The sequence below is a fragment of the Rhopilema esculentum genome, chromosome 14, assembly GCF_057945365.1.
Source record: "Rhopilema esculentum isolate cy_ngs chromosome 14, ASM5794536v1, whole genome shotgun sequence".
Lineage (NCBI taxonomy): Eukaryota > Metazoa > Cnidaria > Scyphozoa > Rhizostomeae > Rhizostomatidae > Rhopilema > Rhopilema esculentum.
In genome coordinates, this window is record NC_142828.1 from 9,422,276 (window position 1) to 9,440,734 (window position 18,459).

At 34.0% G+C, this 18,459-nt stretch overlaps 2 protein-coding genes across 3 annotated transcripts; both read right to left on the reverse strand.

Annotated features, from left to right (window-relative positions):
• Positions 1-28: 28 nt before the first annotated feature.
• Positions 29-8,395, reverse strand: LOC135696375 (nucleotide exchange factor SIL1). The gene is made up of 6 exons (XM_089112320.1): positions 8,217-8,395; positions 7,239-7,517; positions 5,749-5,958; positions 5,010-5,310; positions 1,978-2,292; positions 29-1,522 (listed from the first exon to the last, which is right to left on the reverse strand). Exons 1-6 carry the CDS (start codon positions 8,272-8,274, stop codon positions 1,225-1,227), a joined length of 1,461 nt encoding a protein of 486 aa, XP_088968446.1. The 5' UTR covers positions 8,275-8,395; the 3' UTR covers positions 29-1,224.
• A 147-nt stretch (positions 8,396-8,542) lies between these two features.
• On the reverse strand, positions 8,543-18,381 carry LOC135696242 (beta-1,4-galactosyltransferase 7). 2 transcript variants are annotated; one of them, XM_065215568.2, is made up of 7 exons: positions 17,284-18,381; positions 15,679-15,981; positions 14,594-14,825; positions 13,680-13,908; positions 12,415-12,498; positions 11,279-11,386; positions 8,543-10,223 (listed from the first exon to the last, which is right to left on the reverse strand). In XM_065215568.2, exons 2-7 carry the CDS (start codon positions 15,953-15,955, stop codon positions 10,053-10,055), a joined length of 1,101 nt encoding a protein of 366 aa, XP_065071640.2. In that variant the 5' UTR covers positions 15,956-15,981; positions 17,284-18,381; the 3' UTR covers positions 8,543-10,052. The 2 variants fall into 2 exon arrangements, with proteins under 2 accessions (XP_065071640.2, XP_065071639.2); XM_065215567.2 differs by having other exon boundaries at positions 17,078-18,381.
• Between the last annotated feature and the right edge of the window lie 78 nt (positions 18,382-18,459).

Sequence of the window (18,459 nt, forward strand, 5' to 3'; positions counted from 1 at the left end):
AGCATGGTTTTCCAATTGTTTAAATATCCCGATTCCCAGACAAAAAAACTTTCAAATATCTTATTATGTAGCAGATAAGAAACACCGCAATACGCTGAGAATAAACAACAATTAATACACATAAATCAGTTAAGGCTAATATTTCGAAATATTAGCCTTCACTGATTTACGTGTATCTATTGTTGTTTATTCTCGGCGTATTGCGGTGTTTCTTATTTGCCACATTTTATCTACTTTTCGCCGCAAGAACTCCTTGGAGCCCGTCGAGCAGCCTGCTACAGTGACCTTTTTTTCATCCACACAAATATCTTACTGTTGTCAAAGGTAATTTGCTGCAAAACAAAACTAAGCCTCGAATAAAATAAAAACCAAGCTTCATTGGACAGACGCGATTCCAAGAAATCTGCTATTTGAGCTAGTTTAGTGACGTCACGATTTTCCTTTACTTCCAAGTCAGTTGAGAGAATTTTTCACTCAGAAGGAACTGACCTAGGTATCATTACTGTTGTTTTATACTGTCGGAAACAGCTTGGAATGCTGTATAGATTTCTTTATTCTCTGAAAGGTGAAGTCGCAATGTTTTTGGGTCTTTCTTATCCCCAGCAAAGACGTAGAAACCAGAGGGCACAGAGGGCACAAGGGGCGCATGCCCCCAATTTTCAGAAATAGAGACAAAGTACACATTTGCAGCTCATGGAGTTGCCCCTTTTCGACGACACGTGTCCCTATGAATTGCTTCCTACATCTATGATCCCCAGCTTATCAATAATTTATTAATCCTGGCAACATTCCTGTCCATGTACTTAACATTTCATACAGGGGTGTAGCTAGCAGGGGTGTAGGGGGAGTGACAACCCCTTTTCTTTGTTAGTTGGTCGGCAAATCTTCAGTTGGTCCACAAATCTTTAGTTTGTCGGTAGGTTAAACAGCAAGCAATACCAGTGATCTCATCACAAGCAAGAACCACACCGACACAAACACCGACACAAGCAAGAACCACATAGCAATGTCTAAATAAGACTTGACAGTGAAGTTTTCAAAGCGAGAAATTGGAAGCGTTTTAGTAAAACGTCAAAAGTTTACATCATTAAATGCACTACTATAGACGAAGGTGGATAAACAGCAAGCTGTTCTGCCATACGTAGATGCAAAACTAGTTCATTTGGCTCAGAGTAAATCTTTCAAATTGATATTACTATACAAAATGGGAATAAATACAAAAACCTATAGTGTAAAAAGCTGTCCTAATTTACTTAATATATCATCGATACGTTCAGTCAATGATTGTAAATAACTTTTGAAATCTTTGTCCTCTTCATTGTTTATTTCATTTTTCAAATTTTCCCTAACTTTAAGCAATGTTGTTCTAAGGTCGTTCTTGTTGAAGATAAGTTTACAGTCCTCTGCTGATGCCGAAATGGCAGCTAAAACCTTTTCTATGCTGTCATAATCTTCGGTATGGAGTTGCCCTGGAAGCAATGCACACCATCCTCTTTTGATCAAAGCCTTCATCAAAGGAGTGCTAAAAAGAGAATCATGAATCGTGAGGTGAAAATACTCAAACAGATAAATTCTATAAGTTATACTGGCATTGTGTTTAGAGAAGGCTTGTCATATCAACTATCAAGCCTAGCAAAGGGCCTCCTAATACTGCAAAACATCCAAAATGTGCGTTGTTATCTATAATTTTTTAAGCGATTGTGATAAAAAATAAACATTCTTTTTGCTTTCATTTTAAATAAAAGGCCATTACCCATTTACCCCAACCACTTGGCAGTGGGACATTATATGACAAATGGTGCCGAACCTGTTTAGCTAAACTATTATAGACCCCCTATATACAGAATATATTCCAAGTTTAAGAAGAATTATATTACTTTATAGTAAAAAGGAATAATTACCTCAAGCTTTGTTTACAAAAAGTTCAAACGTATACAAAGAATTTGATGAATATTTTTTAAAGAACTGAGAACTAACCTTTCATCTGCTGTCATCTTTCCATTTTTGACCATCGACACTTTGACATCGCTTTGCTCAACAATCAAATCTGACACAAGGGTGACTGCCTTTATCTTTAAAGCCGTCGATTTGTCAGTTTCAATACACTTTAGCAAGATATTCAAACCATCAAGTTTTAGAAAGACAATCTGGGACTTGGAATTCGTCCTTATGAGGGCAGACAATGCGAACAGGGCAGTTTTTCGCAAGCGTTCAGTTGACGAGTATGAAATCTGCCTTAAAAGAAACTGCATTGCTCCATGTTCCAAAGCTGCTAGTTGAGCTTTAGGGTTGCTATAAAACACAATTAAAGAATTCATTCCTACTCTGGTTTTGAATCTGAAGTTTAAAGAAACTATTTTAAATAAATGATTTTAATACAGATGTTTAAACAGAATGACTGTTAATCCTAAGATATAAACACGTGCAAACAAAGTCCTTAACATTGGTGCATTAGTTTGTCCCTTTGACTATTTTTTATGTCTATGTCATTCATTCTGTAATTTCGCTTTCGTTCAAATTTCATTTCTTCATGATTCTCCTTCAGGCTTGTTTACAATGTAGCTAATAAACTCTGATTTATTAAAAATAGATAAATTAGTAACATACCGAAGTAAGAAACAAAGAAACAAATATAGAGTTACTGCTCCTCCAAGAGGACATGATTAGGGTTGCAAATTTTTACTATTATTATTTTCATTATTATTTTCATTATTATTTTTATTATTATTATTATTATTATTATTTTATTTTACTGGCCCAACTGTTCGTTTTACCTTAACTATATGTTATTGTTGGTTCCAGTTCTCATCTATTGTTAGCCTGAATGTTTTCTTCTGTTTACCATTTCGACGTCATCTTTGTCAATTTTGAGGTTACTAAGTTGTTTGCTATTTGATGATCGTTATCTTATTGTGTATTCTTTTACGAAGCTATGATTTATTATGCTTATGTTTAAGTTCGAGCTTATGTTGTTTATGTTTATGTTCGCTTATGTTTATGTTGTTTATGTTTATGTTCGCTTATGTTTATGTTTATGTTCGCTTATGTTTATGTTTGTTTATGTCAATGTTTATGTTTATGCTGCTTATGTTTATATTTACAGGGCTTTCCAGGAAAGGCGTGCGATGGGAAGTGAGTTTTATTGCACGCCTATTTAAAACTAATCGCTTGTTTTTTACAAGAGCGCAGGAAACCTATAAGGTTACAAAATGGCCCTGAATCAAGTTATGTACAATGTTAAGCTTGCAGTGATTCCCTTTTTTGCTTGATCAATTTTCTGAAAATGTCTTTTCATTTGCTTAAATTCCTTCTGAAATAGACGAAAAACACTTCCGATTTTTTCGCTTTCAACTTACTTTAGAAATTGTTCTTGATAATGCCTTGTACACAGGAGATTCATTATGTTATTTTCTTTTGTCTAGTTTCAAAATGTTCCCTTGTTTCGTTTCGAAACTTCCACTTGCTGAGTTTCGAAAGTTTTGGAAACTTCGGAAGCGCTTATATTGGTGAATAGAGACCATAAAGCTTGTGTGACGGCATAAAAATATACTTTTAGAAATTTCAATTTTGTACCACATTACTGAATAGCACACCACGAATAACCTTTAATTATGCAATATCAATTATGCAATTACCGTCAAGAGCCAGCTTCTTCAGCTGGCTCTTGACGGTAATAAGTAAAATTTACATATATCGTGCCAGTACACACTCTAATCCATCAATTTTTGCTGAGCGCCTATTCAACTCGTTCAATGGACAGTAAGCACGCAGCAAGATGGATTCCGCAGACCAAGCTACATTCCTTGAGGAAGACCTTACTATATTAAAAGAAGTAAAACCAAAGACTGTTAGAACTTATTTAAGATCTTCAATCGATGATGGTGGAAATGAAAAGCGAATTGACAACTTCAAATTGACCACTACACTCCTCCGATTTGCAAAACTTAACTGTAGAACAGGATACAGGTGTACCCTCCTGACTGACATAAGCAGTTTTCAGCGAATTTGGCAGATAATTTTTGCCCCTACCTACCTACGTCAATGTAGAATTCGAGCTTTCACAAGATTGGCAGCCAGAACCTAAGCTCCACTACATTTTGTTAAGGACGAGTCCTTTAGACCAAACAACTTGACAGCACTTGCAAAATATGTCAAAGACGAAGTATTGAAGTGTGCCCACCACAAACTTCGATCTTTGGGCCCGCTTGCCAAAGGCTAAACTAATGTTACTGCACTCAAAGAGACCGCACTTCAACACCTTGATAAGTTGCCAATTTTATTCAAACATTTTTCTAATAACATGATTAATGATATGACACAATCAAATACCGAGCACGGCTTTCTGATAAAAATAAACGAAAGCTACAAGCCTGACACTCACTACTTTCAATATTTCTTCTGGCTAACTTTGCTTCAGTTAAAACTGCAAATATTTTTTGGTAAAATTGTGGGAGAACTGAAGAAATGAGTTGAGAATTGAGGTTTTTATTACTCCATATACTATGCAACTGGGCATTTTTAGAAACAAGACAAAACATCAAAAGCACTCCATCACACCCCTACCACAGTCAAGGAGTGCAAAATGCCACCATTGTGCTAATTCACTTCCAGGAGGACCTGATTCATGTTTTTTATGCCTATGTTTATCTTGTTGTATCTGAAAATTGTATCTAGATCTCAGTAAGAACAGGATGCATTTTTTACTGTCAGTTGCAATTCACAATGTTACTCATTGGGCTTCAGATACAAAATTAAACGGTAAGTTGAACTTTTAGATCAGTTGTTGAAAATGAGGTGAAAATGTAAAAGCATTATTTGATAAATTTTTAAGCACAATAAATTGCTGTCATGCTGTTGACAAGACCAATTCTAATTTCATTGAATTTATTCTTAGCTGTAGAGGAGTTTTCGATGTGGTACACAAATTTTTAATGCAATGGATACCTTTGGAAAATAAAAATATGCAATGTATAAATATGAAATATATTCTTTACCAAATTGAAACTTACCTTTGAACAGCTGCTCCAATTACTTTTGCTGCTTTTTCTTGTAATTGGAGATCTGAATTATTGAGAAATTGGATAACCACTTGCAGCCCATGCATCTTCTCTAAATCTACGGCATTATCAATTTGGTGGACATAATATTCTAAATCTTCTAATGCATGTGATTGCTCTTCCTTTGTTGCGTTTTCAGCTCTCAAAATCTCCACACTTATTTTCATTAATTGTGCATCAGATTTTACTTTCCAGCCCATGTGGTCTTCTAACTCTTTCCGGATTTCCTCAATTGATCTGAACTTCTGTTTCACTGAAAATTGGGAACATTCAGCAACTTAATACTGTGCATGAAAAATCATGATCGATAAACACCCAAAACACTGAAAAACTTTCTATTTGCTAAAACAATGAAGTCTAAAGCGAACAACAAACACAACTCAAAGAAAACAATTTTCAGTCTACTTTATTTGGCCATCAGAGTACGAATTTTTGAGCAAATATCAAGTGAAGCTTTAATCATTCTAGCAGCCCTTCTAAATAGTTGGCAGTTCTCAACAGTATGGTATGAGTCCTTTAGAGATATAAATACATTTTTAAGTGAACTGCCACCGTTGACCAACTCTAATGGTGGGAACCCAAAAAATCTTCTTAATTCAAAAGACATATAACACGCATATTTGTATTCATTTTTATTCATCTTTATGCAAAAAAGACAGGTGTGAAAAAGCGATGAAATTTCTGAAAAAACCTGCTTCACTCCTTGAAATTTCTTGCCCATCAGACTTTACTCCATCATCATGAAATTTGTCTCTGAAATCTTTCAAGGCATCCTTTAGATGCTGCTTGGTAAAATAAATCTTATCTGATTCAGGGTAGCTCTCTGCTTCATCCTTCATCTCGTCACTCATGACAATATTTGGCCCATCCTGATGTTTCTCTTTGTGTACTTTGCCATTTCCTGGAAAGATAAAGGTACAATGAGAATTTATTGAGTATGTCAATCAATATTAATATTCATTCCTTAAAAAAAATAATATACTATTGAAGGCATCTTGACAACGAAAAGTATAGACATGGGGCAGGTATCAACTTTTGTCCATTGTTCAAGTCTTATTTTGACAAAAGTTCAAGTCTTATGTTGCAACGTGGAGACACTTTTATAAACCCCTGTCACATAAAACCTCCTGTCATTTAAGCCTACAACCTGATCAGCCCCCACAAAAAACTCCCTAAAATAATAACCCCTAGGGATCCCTAAATTCTTAATCAATTAGTTAAATACAAAGTCAAATTCAGATAAACCAATTTTCATTCTAGAGAAAATAACTAAGCACCTTTTTCTCTATATTTTCTGCAATACATATTCTGAATATATATACAGGGTTGATAAATGTCTGGCAGTGCCAGTAGCAGGAAACTTTTAGCGCAAATTCATTGCAGGAAATTTTTGCTGTTTGTGTACCCCACACTTGTAGGTGAAGATACCCCAAAAACTGTGTGGATGTGTTCATTATTATTCATACTTTCTACTGGCATTCAAATAAATTTTTCATCGCTAGCTTAATAGAATGTAAGCATTCTGGGGTTACAACTTTGCCTCTATCACTAACCCTGATTTAAAACATTAATTTTTATCATCAAAAAATAAAAAAAAATTCTTGCATGTTGTATGAACTACAATTTGATGATAAAATTGAGCAACAAATATGAAACCCAGGGCAAGGGGTAGGATACATCAATACTTCAATAGTATTCAGTTTCCTAGTACTGATATGAAATCAATTTTATTATAGATTTTTAGATCTGCTAACTTTAACCTTGAAAACAAACTATGAGTATTGTGCTTGATTATGTTCTTATTTTTTCATCTTGTAAAGTATAAACAAAATTATTGCTGTTCTAATAGCTATGATAAAAAATTGAGAGCCAACAATTATTTCCTTTTTACTGTGACAGTTTATTTTTAGGACAAATGTTTAAAGTCAAGCAACTTAATGTTAAAAATCAAGCAACTTAAAAAATCACTTCCAGGGGCTGGAAACTTTGTCAAAGCTTTGCAGGAAATCTTGAATTTCTTAATTTGCTGCCAGGAAGAGAAGTTTTTTTCAAGCCCTGTATATATGTGATGAAAAGTTCATGATTAGTTGATCTAGGATTTTCAACATGAGTATGCTCAGCTCAGGCTTTTCTCAGAAAAAATGTTTAGGAAGGTATGACTGCTAAAATGAAAACACCAACCTTCATTTTGCTTAACTTTCTGCTTCAAGAACCTTGCCCCATTATCACCATCCATCAGTTTTGCTTCTTTGAGACCTGTTTGAAGGTTCATTCTAATATGCAGCCCAGAAGGGACACTTTGGTCATTCTTGACAACTTGCCAATCTTTTGTTGGAATAAATCGCTCTGCATTTTTATCAATAAAACTTTCACTGCTTTCTTCTATTGTTGCCTTTACTACATCTTCAGTAGAGATATTTTCAGGTGTGTCAACCAGGATGAGACCAGTGTCTTGACCATCTTTTAAGTAAAAAATAAGTAATTAAGCAGTTTAAAGGCACAAGAGCAAATTTTTGGGCTGGTACAGTGTATATTAAGTTTTTATGGCAGGTACAGATAGAGATAATAAAAAGTAAAGGCAACAGGTTTATCAAGTAACAGATCAAGAAACTTTTATATTTATTTATGAAAAAAAAGATTCAGGTATGATATCACATGGTTGGTGCTATCTTAACAGGTTTATGATTAGAGCATTAATTGCATGGTTCGAAAAACAGTGACACTTTTCCATGGTTTAGAAAAAAAGTTTAAAGGTAAAATTCTCTGTTGTGCAAAATATTATTGCATTATGACAGGCAAACAAAATACTTGATCATGTTTCTTGGCTATGCATCAAATCAGCTGTAGAACTACTCCGTCAGAAAATAAACTTGGTGGGAATTATAAACAGGTTTTTAAGAACCAATGTATACTACTATACAACGAATAGTAGTTGAAGATTTGGTCGATGGAGGTTGTATCATGCTATCTATCTGTCTTTTGTCAGATAAAGATTAACATTAGTTTTTGCTTAAACTCTCACAAATAAGACAATCTATATCAAAATAGTTTTTTTAAGCATTTATAATTCAGTAAATGTGTACTTATTAGCTACCTATTGCACGATCAAAAATGGAAAAGCCAAATTCTAACATCTAAGAGCATAAAACAGTTACATACCTACTACTCCTCCTAGAATAAATATGAAGAGGAAGGCTAGGACTTTCATTTCTTTCATCGTTATCGTCTTGTCTTCTTATCTTTTACCCTTTAGAACTATAGGCGATAGCCAAAAAACTTGATAAGAGTATTACACCGTTCTGCAACAAGCGGCCATATTTATTATCATAGAAAATGCCTCGGTTCCTTGTGATCAAATGATTTGGTAAATTCTGATTGGTCAATGTATTGTGACATCATCAATTGAAGTCATTTATGATGCAATTTGGTGAAAGTTGCTACTCAAATAAAGAATGACACGTCAATAATTAGTTCAGCTTCGTATAATCAAAAATATCACAGGAGAAATCTTATTATGGATGACTTGATACCCCTATAACTTGAACTATTATTTCTTACTTCAATTGTAATTCCTATTTTTTCATATGGATCCTTTTAGTCGCCAGCAACCTTAACTCCTAAATGTGCCACAGTTTCAGCAAATTTGTTCTTCATATCCAGTATTGGATAGCAATGAGCATTGGAAATGAGAACCCAGTACTGCTCTTGCAAACATGACCATTTAATAACCATTAAGGTAGAGGGTTCAAGACGTTGCTAATACTGTATAAACTCATATTTAGATTTAGAATGATGTGAATGGTAAAGAATGTGTCAAATTAAAGTAATTGCAAAAATAGATAGCAAGACAAAGGCTATCTAGATAGACTAACCCCTGTAGTGCTTGACTAGCAAAAAGTAGCAAACAAATCTTTCGTTCAGACATGAATGTGTAGCAAATAAATAAACAGTTGTTGACAAACACACAAGCAGGCAGACAAATCCTTTTCTGTGCCTAAGCATAATTTAAGTAGAATGGAGAGATGAAGCAATCAAAGTTCATGCCAAATTATTCATCTAATAATGAACAATCGATTTGCCAAACACTAAGGTCGTTGAAAATCGCTCTCGTGTTTTTAGGGCCATCGTTTGAAGAAAGGAGACAAAAAATTGAGCTAGTAGCAAAATACTTTAAGCTAAGCCAATGCAAGAACTCTTTATCTAAATCCATCCATTAAAAAATTGCTTTCTTTATCTAAATACATATACATATATCTTTTTCATTAATTTCACCTAACGCTCAGTTCATTTTTAAAGAAAACCTGTAGTTCTAAAAAACGAAAACTGTCAACTTTCAGTTTAAAAATCCGCCAGTAATAAAACATTTTGTGTTTATTTGCAAAAAGAAAAATTTTATTCGGCAGGCCTAAGTTGAAAAAGGGGATTGGGCTATCTTCAAAATAATCAGAGAAATCTTGAAGCAGAATCGATCTTTCAATGACAAAAGCCTTAAGCTGCTTATGTTTAAGTCATTGGAATACTTGCAAAACCACCACCTTTCTGGCTTGTAAAGTATAAAAAACTTTTAAACATATCCAATGCAATTACTTTCACTGTATGATGGACAAAGGGGTGAATGTTTTTCTTCCTTCTGAATCAATGTTACCAAAATCCAGCAATTAGATTGCCTTTTCTTTTAATCAGAAATTGTTTCCCTTCAATATAATCCCTGTTTAGGCCAACTTAAGAGCTGCGAAATATCTGTAATTTCTTTCCTGCGGGAGTTCGAATTATCCAACGTTGAATGCATTCATTATGTAATCTGCATTACTTTTTTAAAGGACAAATACAATATAATATCTATACAACGTATATTTTCTGTACAATCTTGCAAATAATTTAAGTCTCTACGTTAAAAAATATCCCACTGAATTAATATTACTCGGGACTCTCCTAAGCCACGGCTGCCCCTAAAGAGCAGTATTAATAAAACAGGCTACATATATATAGCTTTTACTATCGATGGTGTTTGCTTGGAAAGTCACACCACGGTGTCGCTATTTTGTCACAAAACAACACTACATTTAATATGGTACACGGACTACTGTCAATCGTCAATTCATATCTTTTAGCTATTTTAAATTCTACATTATGAAAACCAGTTTCATGGTCTCTTTTGAAAGATGCCTGAAACGAGAAATTTAACTACATTAATAGTTTCAAGGGAAAGTTCATTCTTGCTTAATTACGAAAATATTTGTCTTTATTTCTACTAATCCATAAACTTCACTGTGAGGTTAGAAGCATTTTTAAAAAACTATGCATGTTCACACAAGTGGGTGCAAATTAAGTGAAATCGACGGTGATTTAATTGCTGAGTCAGGATGGAAGTTAGTGTTTCGCGTCATTGTATTTTACTTTTTCCTACTTCCCCTCGACTTCGAACAATTTGTATTAGACGTCAAGCAAAAATGAAAGATGTATCATGATCAGGAACGATCACAGCTATACAGCAACGAAGACGTATAGGTTGCTGACTGGGAACACATACCCCAATACCAACATGTCATTGATTTTGAGATTCAAAATATCTCTCATTCAAAGTATGTCTCGTTCTCTCTTTCTTGCCCCCTTTCTTTATTTCTCAGATTACTAAATAGAGAGAGAGACTTGTAGCAACTTCACAGAAAGGGAGAAACTTTTTGTAAAATGAATTATTGCAGAAGAAATTGTTTCTCTAGTTTCTGTTAAAAATTTGTTCCGCAAATTTTCAAAAATTGGTCAATAGCAAAAAACGTCTTCCACAAAAAAAACTCCCCCAAAACTTAATGCGCGCCCGTCCCTTTCAATTTCTGTAGAAAATCCACAATGACCCTTCTTTAAAGCTCTGCCACCTCAAAATTATTACTCAAAAGACTTTTTACAAATCTGTGAAGAACTGAAACTTTGTAAGACGGACATGTCAGAACCTTTTAACATAAAATTGAAACCCAGAATATTTAAATGAAAGCCGTCAATCGCAAAAATGAATAATTTTGTATATTGTTATTAAACGTGAATCATTCAAGAATTTAATTGAATTGAAGGCATTCGTCCGCAAAAATAAATTCCACAGAATTGGGGAAAAGTCTCATCCGTAAAAAATTTCTTGCGTAAATAATTTCTCCCTTAAATGTAAGTCATATCTCACTAGAAAAACTTCTGAGATGAATTCTAACTTCCGAAGCATAGTTGCAAATTACCTTTTTCTGTCCAAACAGCCTTTTGTAATCCCTGGGCCTTTTTACTGCATCATGCTCATGCCTGAATGTATTATAACCAGTGGTAATTTCCATACCATGTCTTTGGATCTGTACAAAAGCATCAAAAATAGGCCAAATTATCATAAATTAATAAAAAAGTTGATACTAAATAATTTGGGCTCTATGGGGCAGGCAAAATTTACTCAAATAATTCAAGGTTTGAATCATAAAAAGTTCAACTAAACAGGGAAAATCATAAAAATTCCTTTGACACTAAAGGAAAAGATCCAAGTATCAAAAATTTTTAGAAAAATGGTATCAAAAATTACTTTCAAATTTTGAAATTTGACAATTGACTCTGTAAAGGGCGTTATGAAGCAGTTATGATTGTGATATGAAGCAGTTATGAAAACGAAACAGTAGAATCTAACATAATTTGCTTGAGATATTGTTCCTTCAAAATGCTACAAGAAAGAGCCCCTTAATAGTCTAGCGGTGTGCCACCTTTTCTAGTCTTGCAGTGATCTTATCAACAACAGAAATTGCGTTGGAGCAACGAAAAAGACGCAAAATTTTCCAACTTGGATAAAAACTGATTTCAAAACGAAATCTTGTTTGTACTTGCTAACTTTCATACACTTAACAACTATGGCCTGATAAGATAAGCCTTCTATTTGGGTGGATAGTTCTTCAAAAGAGAGATTAAATTCTGTAATTTCAGTGACAAATGACAGGAATAAGAAAAGCTAAAGAATTAGTCGTTTATGAGCCAAATAGTCTGATTGAAATTAAATTCATAGCAGGCCTACAAATTTTTGAGACGGAAAGCTCATATTCAACTATAGACTTTTAATGGCTACAAAAGTGAAATGGGAGTCCAGAGATCTGTTTGACCAAAATGGCTCACAAATATATCATGTCCTGTAGACAAAATGAAAATTCTTCAACCACAGAGGAGCTTTACAACATATGCTACGTGTGGAGAAAATAGTTATTGAAGATTGAAATTATTGTACAGTAAAAACGCGTCCATAACCAAGCTGGGTTGAGAAGGGATTTCCTGCCAGACTTTAAGCAAACAAAGCTTATGCTCAACTAGGCGGGAGTGTATCAAAATACTACAATAAAAGACATACCTGATAACCTGCCTCTGTCATTCGCATGTACAGTTCGTCATCTTCACGTCCCCAACCCCAAAATTTGTTTGAAAGACCATTAACCTAAAAGATGAACATTCATATACTTCTGTATAACAAAAAAAATGTAAGAATCTTATTCATATCTTCCAATTATATTACTGATTAACAAACGTTAAAATATGGCCTCAAAACATATCATGTAAATTTATCATATGTGAATCAGCTGAATTCAGAGTTTTGTAAATCGGAGAAAGTTTCGATGTTCAATCTTACAACATAGAAATTAGCTGTCTTACGACAAGACTTGAAAACAAAAACAAATACAATAAATTATATTTCCAAGGCTACAAACAGCTGCTGTTAAAGCTAAGACTAAAAACTAAAAAATATAATCTAAAAGTTTTCATTTGGCAGTTTTGAAGATACAGTGATAGTATCTTGAAGATTTATCAGATAATCAAAAATTGTCAGCTAACAACTAACAAACTAACAAAATCCATGCAGTAACTAGCTAACAAATACATTTTCAGCAAAAGCATCACCTGTAAACTGAAAGAAAATATGGTGGACCTGGAGAAGCAGTGACTTGGGCTTTTTTACCTAAAATCATTTGCTTTTTCAAAATAATTTTTTTAATCCACTTGCTATTTCATAATGTTTTTGATGTCAATGTCAGTTAAAAGATATTGACTAAATAGTTGCTTAAAAATCTTTAGCACTTAAATGAAAAGAAAAATTTGCCATCATTAAAACAAGAATCAAAGTCATCATAACAGTATGAATAAATATTTTGTCTGGTATTCACAGTTATCTCTTGAAAGAAACAAGAGAAAGGCAGTAAATTTCTCTATAGCTGAGAAAATGTTTTCAATAGATGATGAAATAGCAAGCAGTTTAATATAAACTCCCGTGTCTGCACTTTCAAAAAAGGCAGTTAAGGCTGGTATCATTTGAAAATGCGTTAAAAAATGTGAGCTTCTTATCCAAAAATAGGTTAAAATCAACACGAGCTAACAGAAGGACAAAATTAGATTCAGGAGTTTGATATGAATTCTTATCTTGACAATTTCGTAAAACTGATATCCAAAATTGCCATCAAGCAGAAAACTACTGTTCAAATACTAGTATAAGAGGCTCCTCAAAGTCATTACATGAAAAGCACACCAAAAAGCATCCCACTGGCCTAGGATTGTTTAAGCAAACTATGATGAATGAGAAAAAAAATATGATGAATCAAAATTTACAAGGAACTGCAACCATACCTGCTCAAACTGTTCAACAGACAGCACCAGTATGCCACCAACAAATTTAGGGTAATGATACTTTGGGTGTAAATGAGGGGCAGCAATATGGAAAGGACCATTGTCTGGGTAACCATAGTTAAGGTCATTGTTTAATGGCAGCAAGTCCACATCATGCATTACAATGTAGTCATTTGACTCATTTCGGGCCACCAGAAACCCTACGTTTATGAGTGATGCTCGATTGAACCTGAAAATGTAACAGGAGAAATTTAAGACAATGATACTTTGTGAACCCAGCTTTTGAAGACAGGGAAAAACATAAATTGGCTGTACATTGTTTAAGGATATTTCAGCAGCTGGGGTTTGTTTGGGCAAGGGGGTATGGCAAGGATTTCTACCTAGCCTTCTGCAATTAAATATTCTCATTAAATATTTTCATTTCCTTTATTCACTGTGCAATTTGCTGATGACAACACATTATCTGCTGCTGCAACTAATGCTGACTAGCTGTATAAATTTGCAAAGTTCAGTCAAAAGAAAAAGATGTAGCATTTGTCACATTTAAAAACAGAAGTTCCTTCACTTAAAAACTTTGGTAAGAATACCTGTAATAAATTTCTGGGTTAGAAATCAGACAAAAACATTAATTATGCTTTACCCCAAGGTAAACAGCACATTGTTTAAGTGCTAAAAAATATTCTAATTTATAAAAATTATGGCATATATGCAAAAAACATTCATAACATCTTTGTCATGTTTGACTGAAAGATCTTTCAGCATATATCTAAAAATGTCATATAACAATATCAGACACATTTGTCAGATAAAAAATGAGTCTAATGCTAACAACCTAATAGATAGGATGCAGACTATATTTAAATAAAGCTCAACAAATTTTTTGTACTATTAAATTTTTCAGCAGTAATTCATACCTGTGTTTGTCAGCTTGGTTGACAATATATATTTTGTGTGAGATTCCTTTTCTAGTCAAGTACTTGTGCATATGTGGTACAAATTCTTGCAGTTCTTCAAACCTGTCTCTGAATGGAACAATGACAGCAAGATGATGAGGGCTGTACACAATATTATTATCATTGTTAGCATCAGGTCCAGGTGCTTGAGCCTTTTCATTGCCATTCATGATTTGAATAATGTTCTTTGTCTCTATCGAAGATAAAGTGGGAATTAAAGACAAGACAACCAATCGAGTGTGTATTTTTCCTTCTCATCTTACTTTCGATATATAAACATATAGATTTTCAGCTTACTTTTGGTCATTATCTAGCACATATGCTCTGAAGAGTGTCAAAAAAGCATTTGAGTGTACTATGTTTCTGTTATTCTGTATCATCTTCAAATTTTGCAGGCAAAAAAATTATTTAATCTAATGAGAAATTTTAGTATCTTAAGTGCACTTTAGCAGGATAAAGTCAAAAATGAAAACCTCACAAGCTAGTTCATAGGAATGGCTATATATAATATTGATGTTACCTAATGAAATGTTTAAAACCAAGCATGATTCATAGTAATCAGTTGCATCCTTTTGTACAGAAAGCAGCAACTGTTAGTCAAACCAAATTAGTACTTTGCCTTACATTCATGTTCAAAAGTGAAAAAACGACATTCTCAAAAAACAGTCTTTGCTGTTTTCTTTTACCGATGAAGCCTAAGCTATTATTTGATGGTTTAAGCAGTTTAGCTGTGGAGGGGGGGGGGGGGGGGGTTAATGGAGGCAAGGGAACAAAGTAACATTTTCCAGGCCAAACACACTTTTACCAACAGGGACTTCAATTCTAGCAATGGGAAATGCTCATAAATTTTGTTAGGTTACATAAAGTTTGACAGTTTGAATTATGACAAACTAAATAATTGATCCTGCAGGGATGATGTGTCCCTCCTAGTCCCCCATGGCACCCCCATTTTGTAAAACTAAGCTGAACATTTTCAAATAGGTTTCTAACAAATAGAAATTGATAAGCTATGGAATGCACACATTTAAAAAAAGATCAACACAAACCTTTATTAGCGCTGATTAAAGGCTGTGGCTGGAATCTAACAGCATCTCTTTTCTCTTTGTTATAAGCTTGTCCATGGGCATATGAAACTGGATGGTCATTGACATTCCAAGGATCAATGTGCACTCTTCCAATTTCATGAGGGTGGATTGCCTGATTTGGGGTACTTTGTTCACAATTTGAAAAATCAGCTAATAACTTGAAACTTAGTAAAACTCCACCAAAGATGACAAATGATACATAACCAAGAAAGATGCGAAATATTTTGTTGGGGTTCATTGTCTGCCAACAGCATCCACTTAATTCTAAAGTTCAAGAAAGATAAAAAAGGTTCTATGTATTGTACAATAGATGAAAATCATCTTCAAACAAAGAAAAGAAATGAAAGATATATCTTTTGATCTATCTCTCTATCAAACTGTCTATCAAATACTGTACAGAAGCCAAAACATCCGTATTACACACAATTTGTTGGTCATCACTCATCAGACATCAGAACTACAAATCAAAACTCCATACTTTTTCAGAAAAACCCCAAGTTTTTGCTATTCTTAAATTTGGAAAATCTTTCAATATCACTGTATCAGTATAAATAGGTCATTTAAACTAGAAAAATACTGTAAACCTCAAATACTCAAGATTCTGCCAATGTAACACTTAAGGGTAAAAAGCCGATAAATCATTTGGCACAAGCTATTGCCTAAGTAAGCATATTACTTTTTTATCAGCTTATCAGGTGTCAATATTACTGTGATAAAATTATCTATAGAATAATAAGGAATTTGTATAGTTAAAGAAAATTCTGTAACAACATTGATTGTTAACTTGTCAATACATTCTAAAATACAAAAATATCAGACATCATTTAATGGTTGCTAGGTGATAAAACAAGGTGATCGAAAATTTTATTGAAAAATTCATATCAATACAGGGTTTATTGAAACCTTAGTTTAAGTGATAATGTGATCTTATTTCTTGGAGATTTAGCTTGCTGTTATGAATTATCAAATAGCCAAAAGTCTCCCTATAAAACAGCATATATGAAAATATAAACAACCCTTCTAGGTCAGGAAAATTCTCTACAATAAAAATTGATGCGTATTTTGAACAAACCCAGCACATATTTTATTTGTGTCGAAAAAACTATCAATTTTTTTGTTTTGCCATACTGTTTCAAACCTAACTTCAATAAATTATTGGTGAAATGATTTTGAGGCTCTTTTCCCTCTAGAACTGGCCTATCTGACACCAACATGAAGTGTTCTCATAGCTATTTCACGTCCCCTAGAGAGATTCAAAACCCCTGAAAAGCACAAATAGACGATCTAATGTATAATTAGAAACTAAATATTTAGAAATTCCTCAACCTTCAACTGCCTAGCAGTTTATTGAACAACTTACTCGTCGTCTAAATCCAGACTTTGTAACTTGTTAATGTAACTTCTGTTTGCAATCTGCTAAACCTGGCTTGGATTTGCTTTACATTCTGGCAAAATAAAATCATATAGAGAATAACCGTTCTACAAACAAAGTTATCGCAATCCTGCCGTTCGCGTTATAGTGAAGACATTTTTTCCTTGCGCTTTTGCTTGGTATTTATAACCTACCTGTTATCCATTGAATTAGCCCGAACAGGTCACGTTGAGATATGTTGTTACGTGTCTACCATAGGGTACTTGGATCCACCATAACTGACAATGCCTCCTTCTTGTATTGGCAAGTGTGACCTCGTTTGTGGCATCTAGAGTTCTTGTTCACTGCCAGTCGTGTCGTCAACAATTACAAAACATGGTTTTTTAAACCCCCTCCGAAGAAAAAACACAAACTTCGAGGCAGGTTGTGAATTATTGTGTAGTAATACAGTGGAATCCCAATGTAACGAACTCAGAATGGAACCAGAAAATAGTTCTTTACATCGGGAGTTCGTTTAACCGGGAGAAAGTTTTTTTGAATTCTTTTCGCAGAGCACGCATCCAAAAGCCTTCGTTGAAATGTTTAGGCGATCCCCAACTACTGTGCACATTTTACTCAAAACAAACAAGCTGGATTCAAATATTATAAAGGTCAGTGATCAAAAATGAAAATCTTGTTCATCAAAAATTACGTTCCTGTTGTAATTTGGCTTTCTGCGTGTTGGGGTTTTTTTTAACAAGAACCTCAACTTTTGCACGCACTTCATCTCCATTTTCAGCATCTTAAAAATAGTATGTTTGCCGATGAATGTTTAACCGAGAATTCGTTATTTCCGGGGTTCGTTAAACCAAGAGAATTTGTAAGAAGCTTGTTAGGCAGAATCCAAGGGACCAGACATTTAGTTCTTTTTACCGGGAAGTTCGTTATATCCGGGGTTCGTTATATCGGGATTACACTGTATTTCCGATTTTACCCTCTCTTTAATGAATAAATGAAGCCTGCAATTTCGTTCATCCATGTTAGGTTTTGCTTTAAATAAGCTAATTTAAAGCTGTTCTTAAAATATTTTCCTATGCAAACAGTGAAGTATCAAAAGAACTTGGAACACAAATATGGTCAAGGAGAGATGTTAATAACAAAAACAGTTTTTCAATTCATCTTCAGCGTTATAATGGAAATAAAAATTACTAAGCTATTGCGTGTAAGATTAATCTATGTCTTTGATAGATGAGCAAATCAGCTGAGACGTTAAAATTGGCTGTGATGTGATGTAGGGGGGCGCACAATTACTAGTTTTTTAGTGAAAGTTCCAAAATCTTGTGTAGTGGGGATTCAAGGTCATATGATTCTATACATGGGGGGGGGGGGGG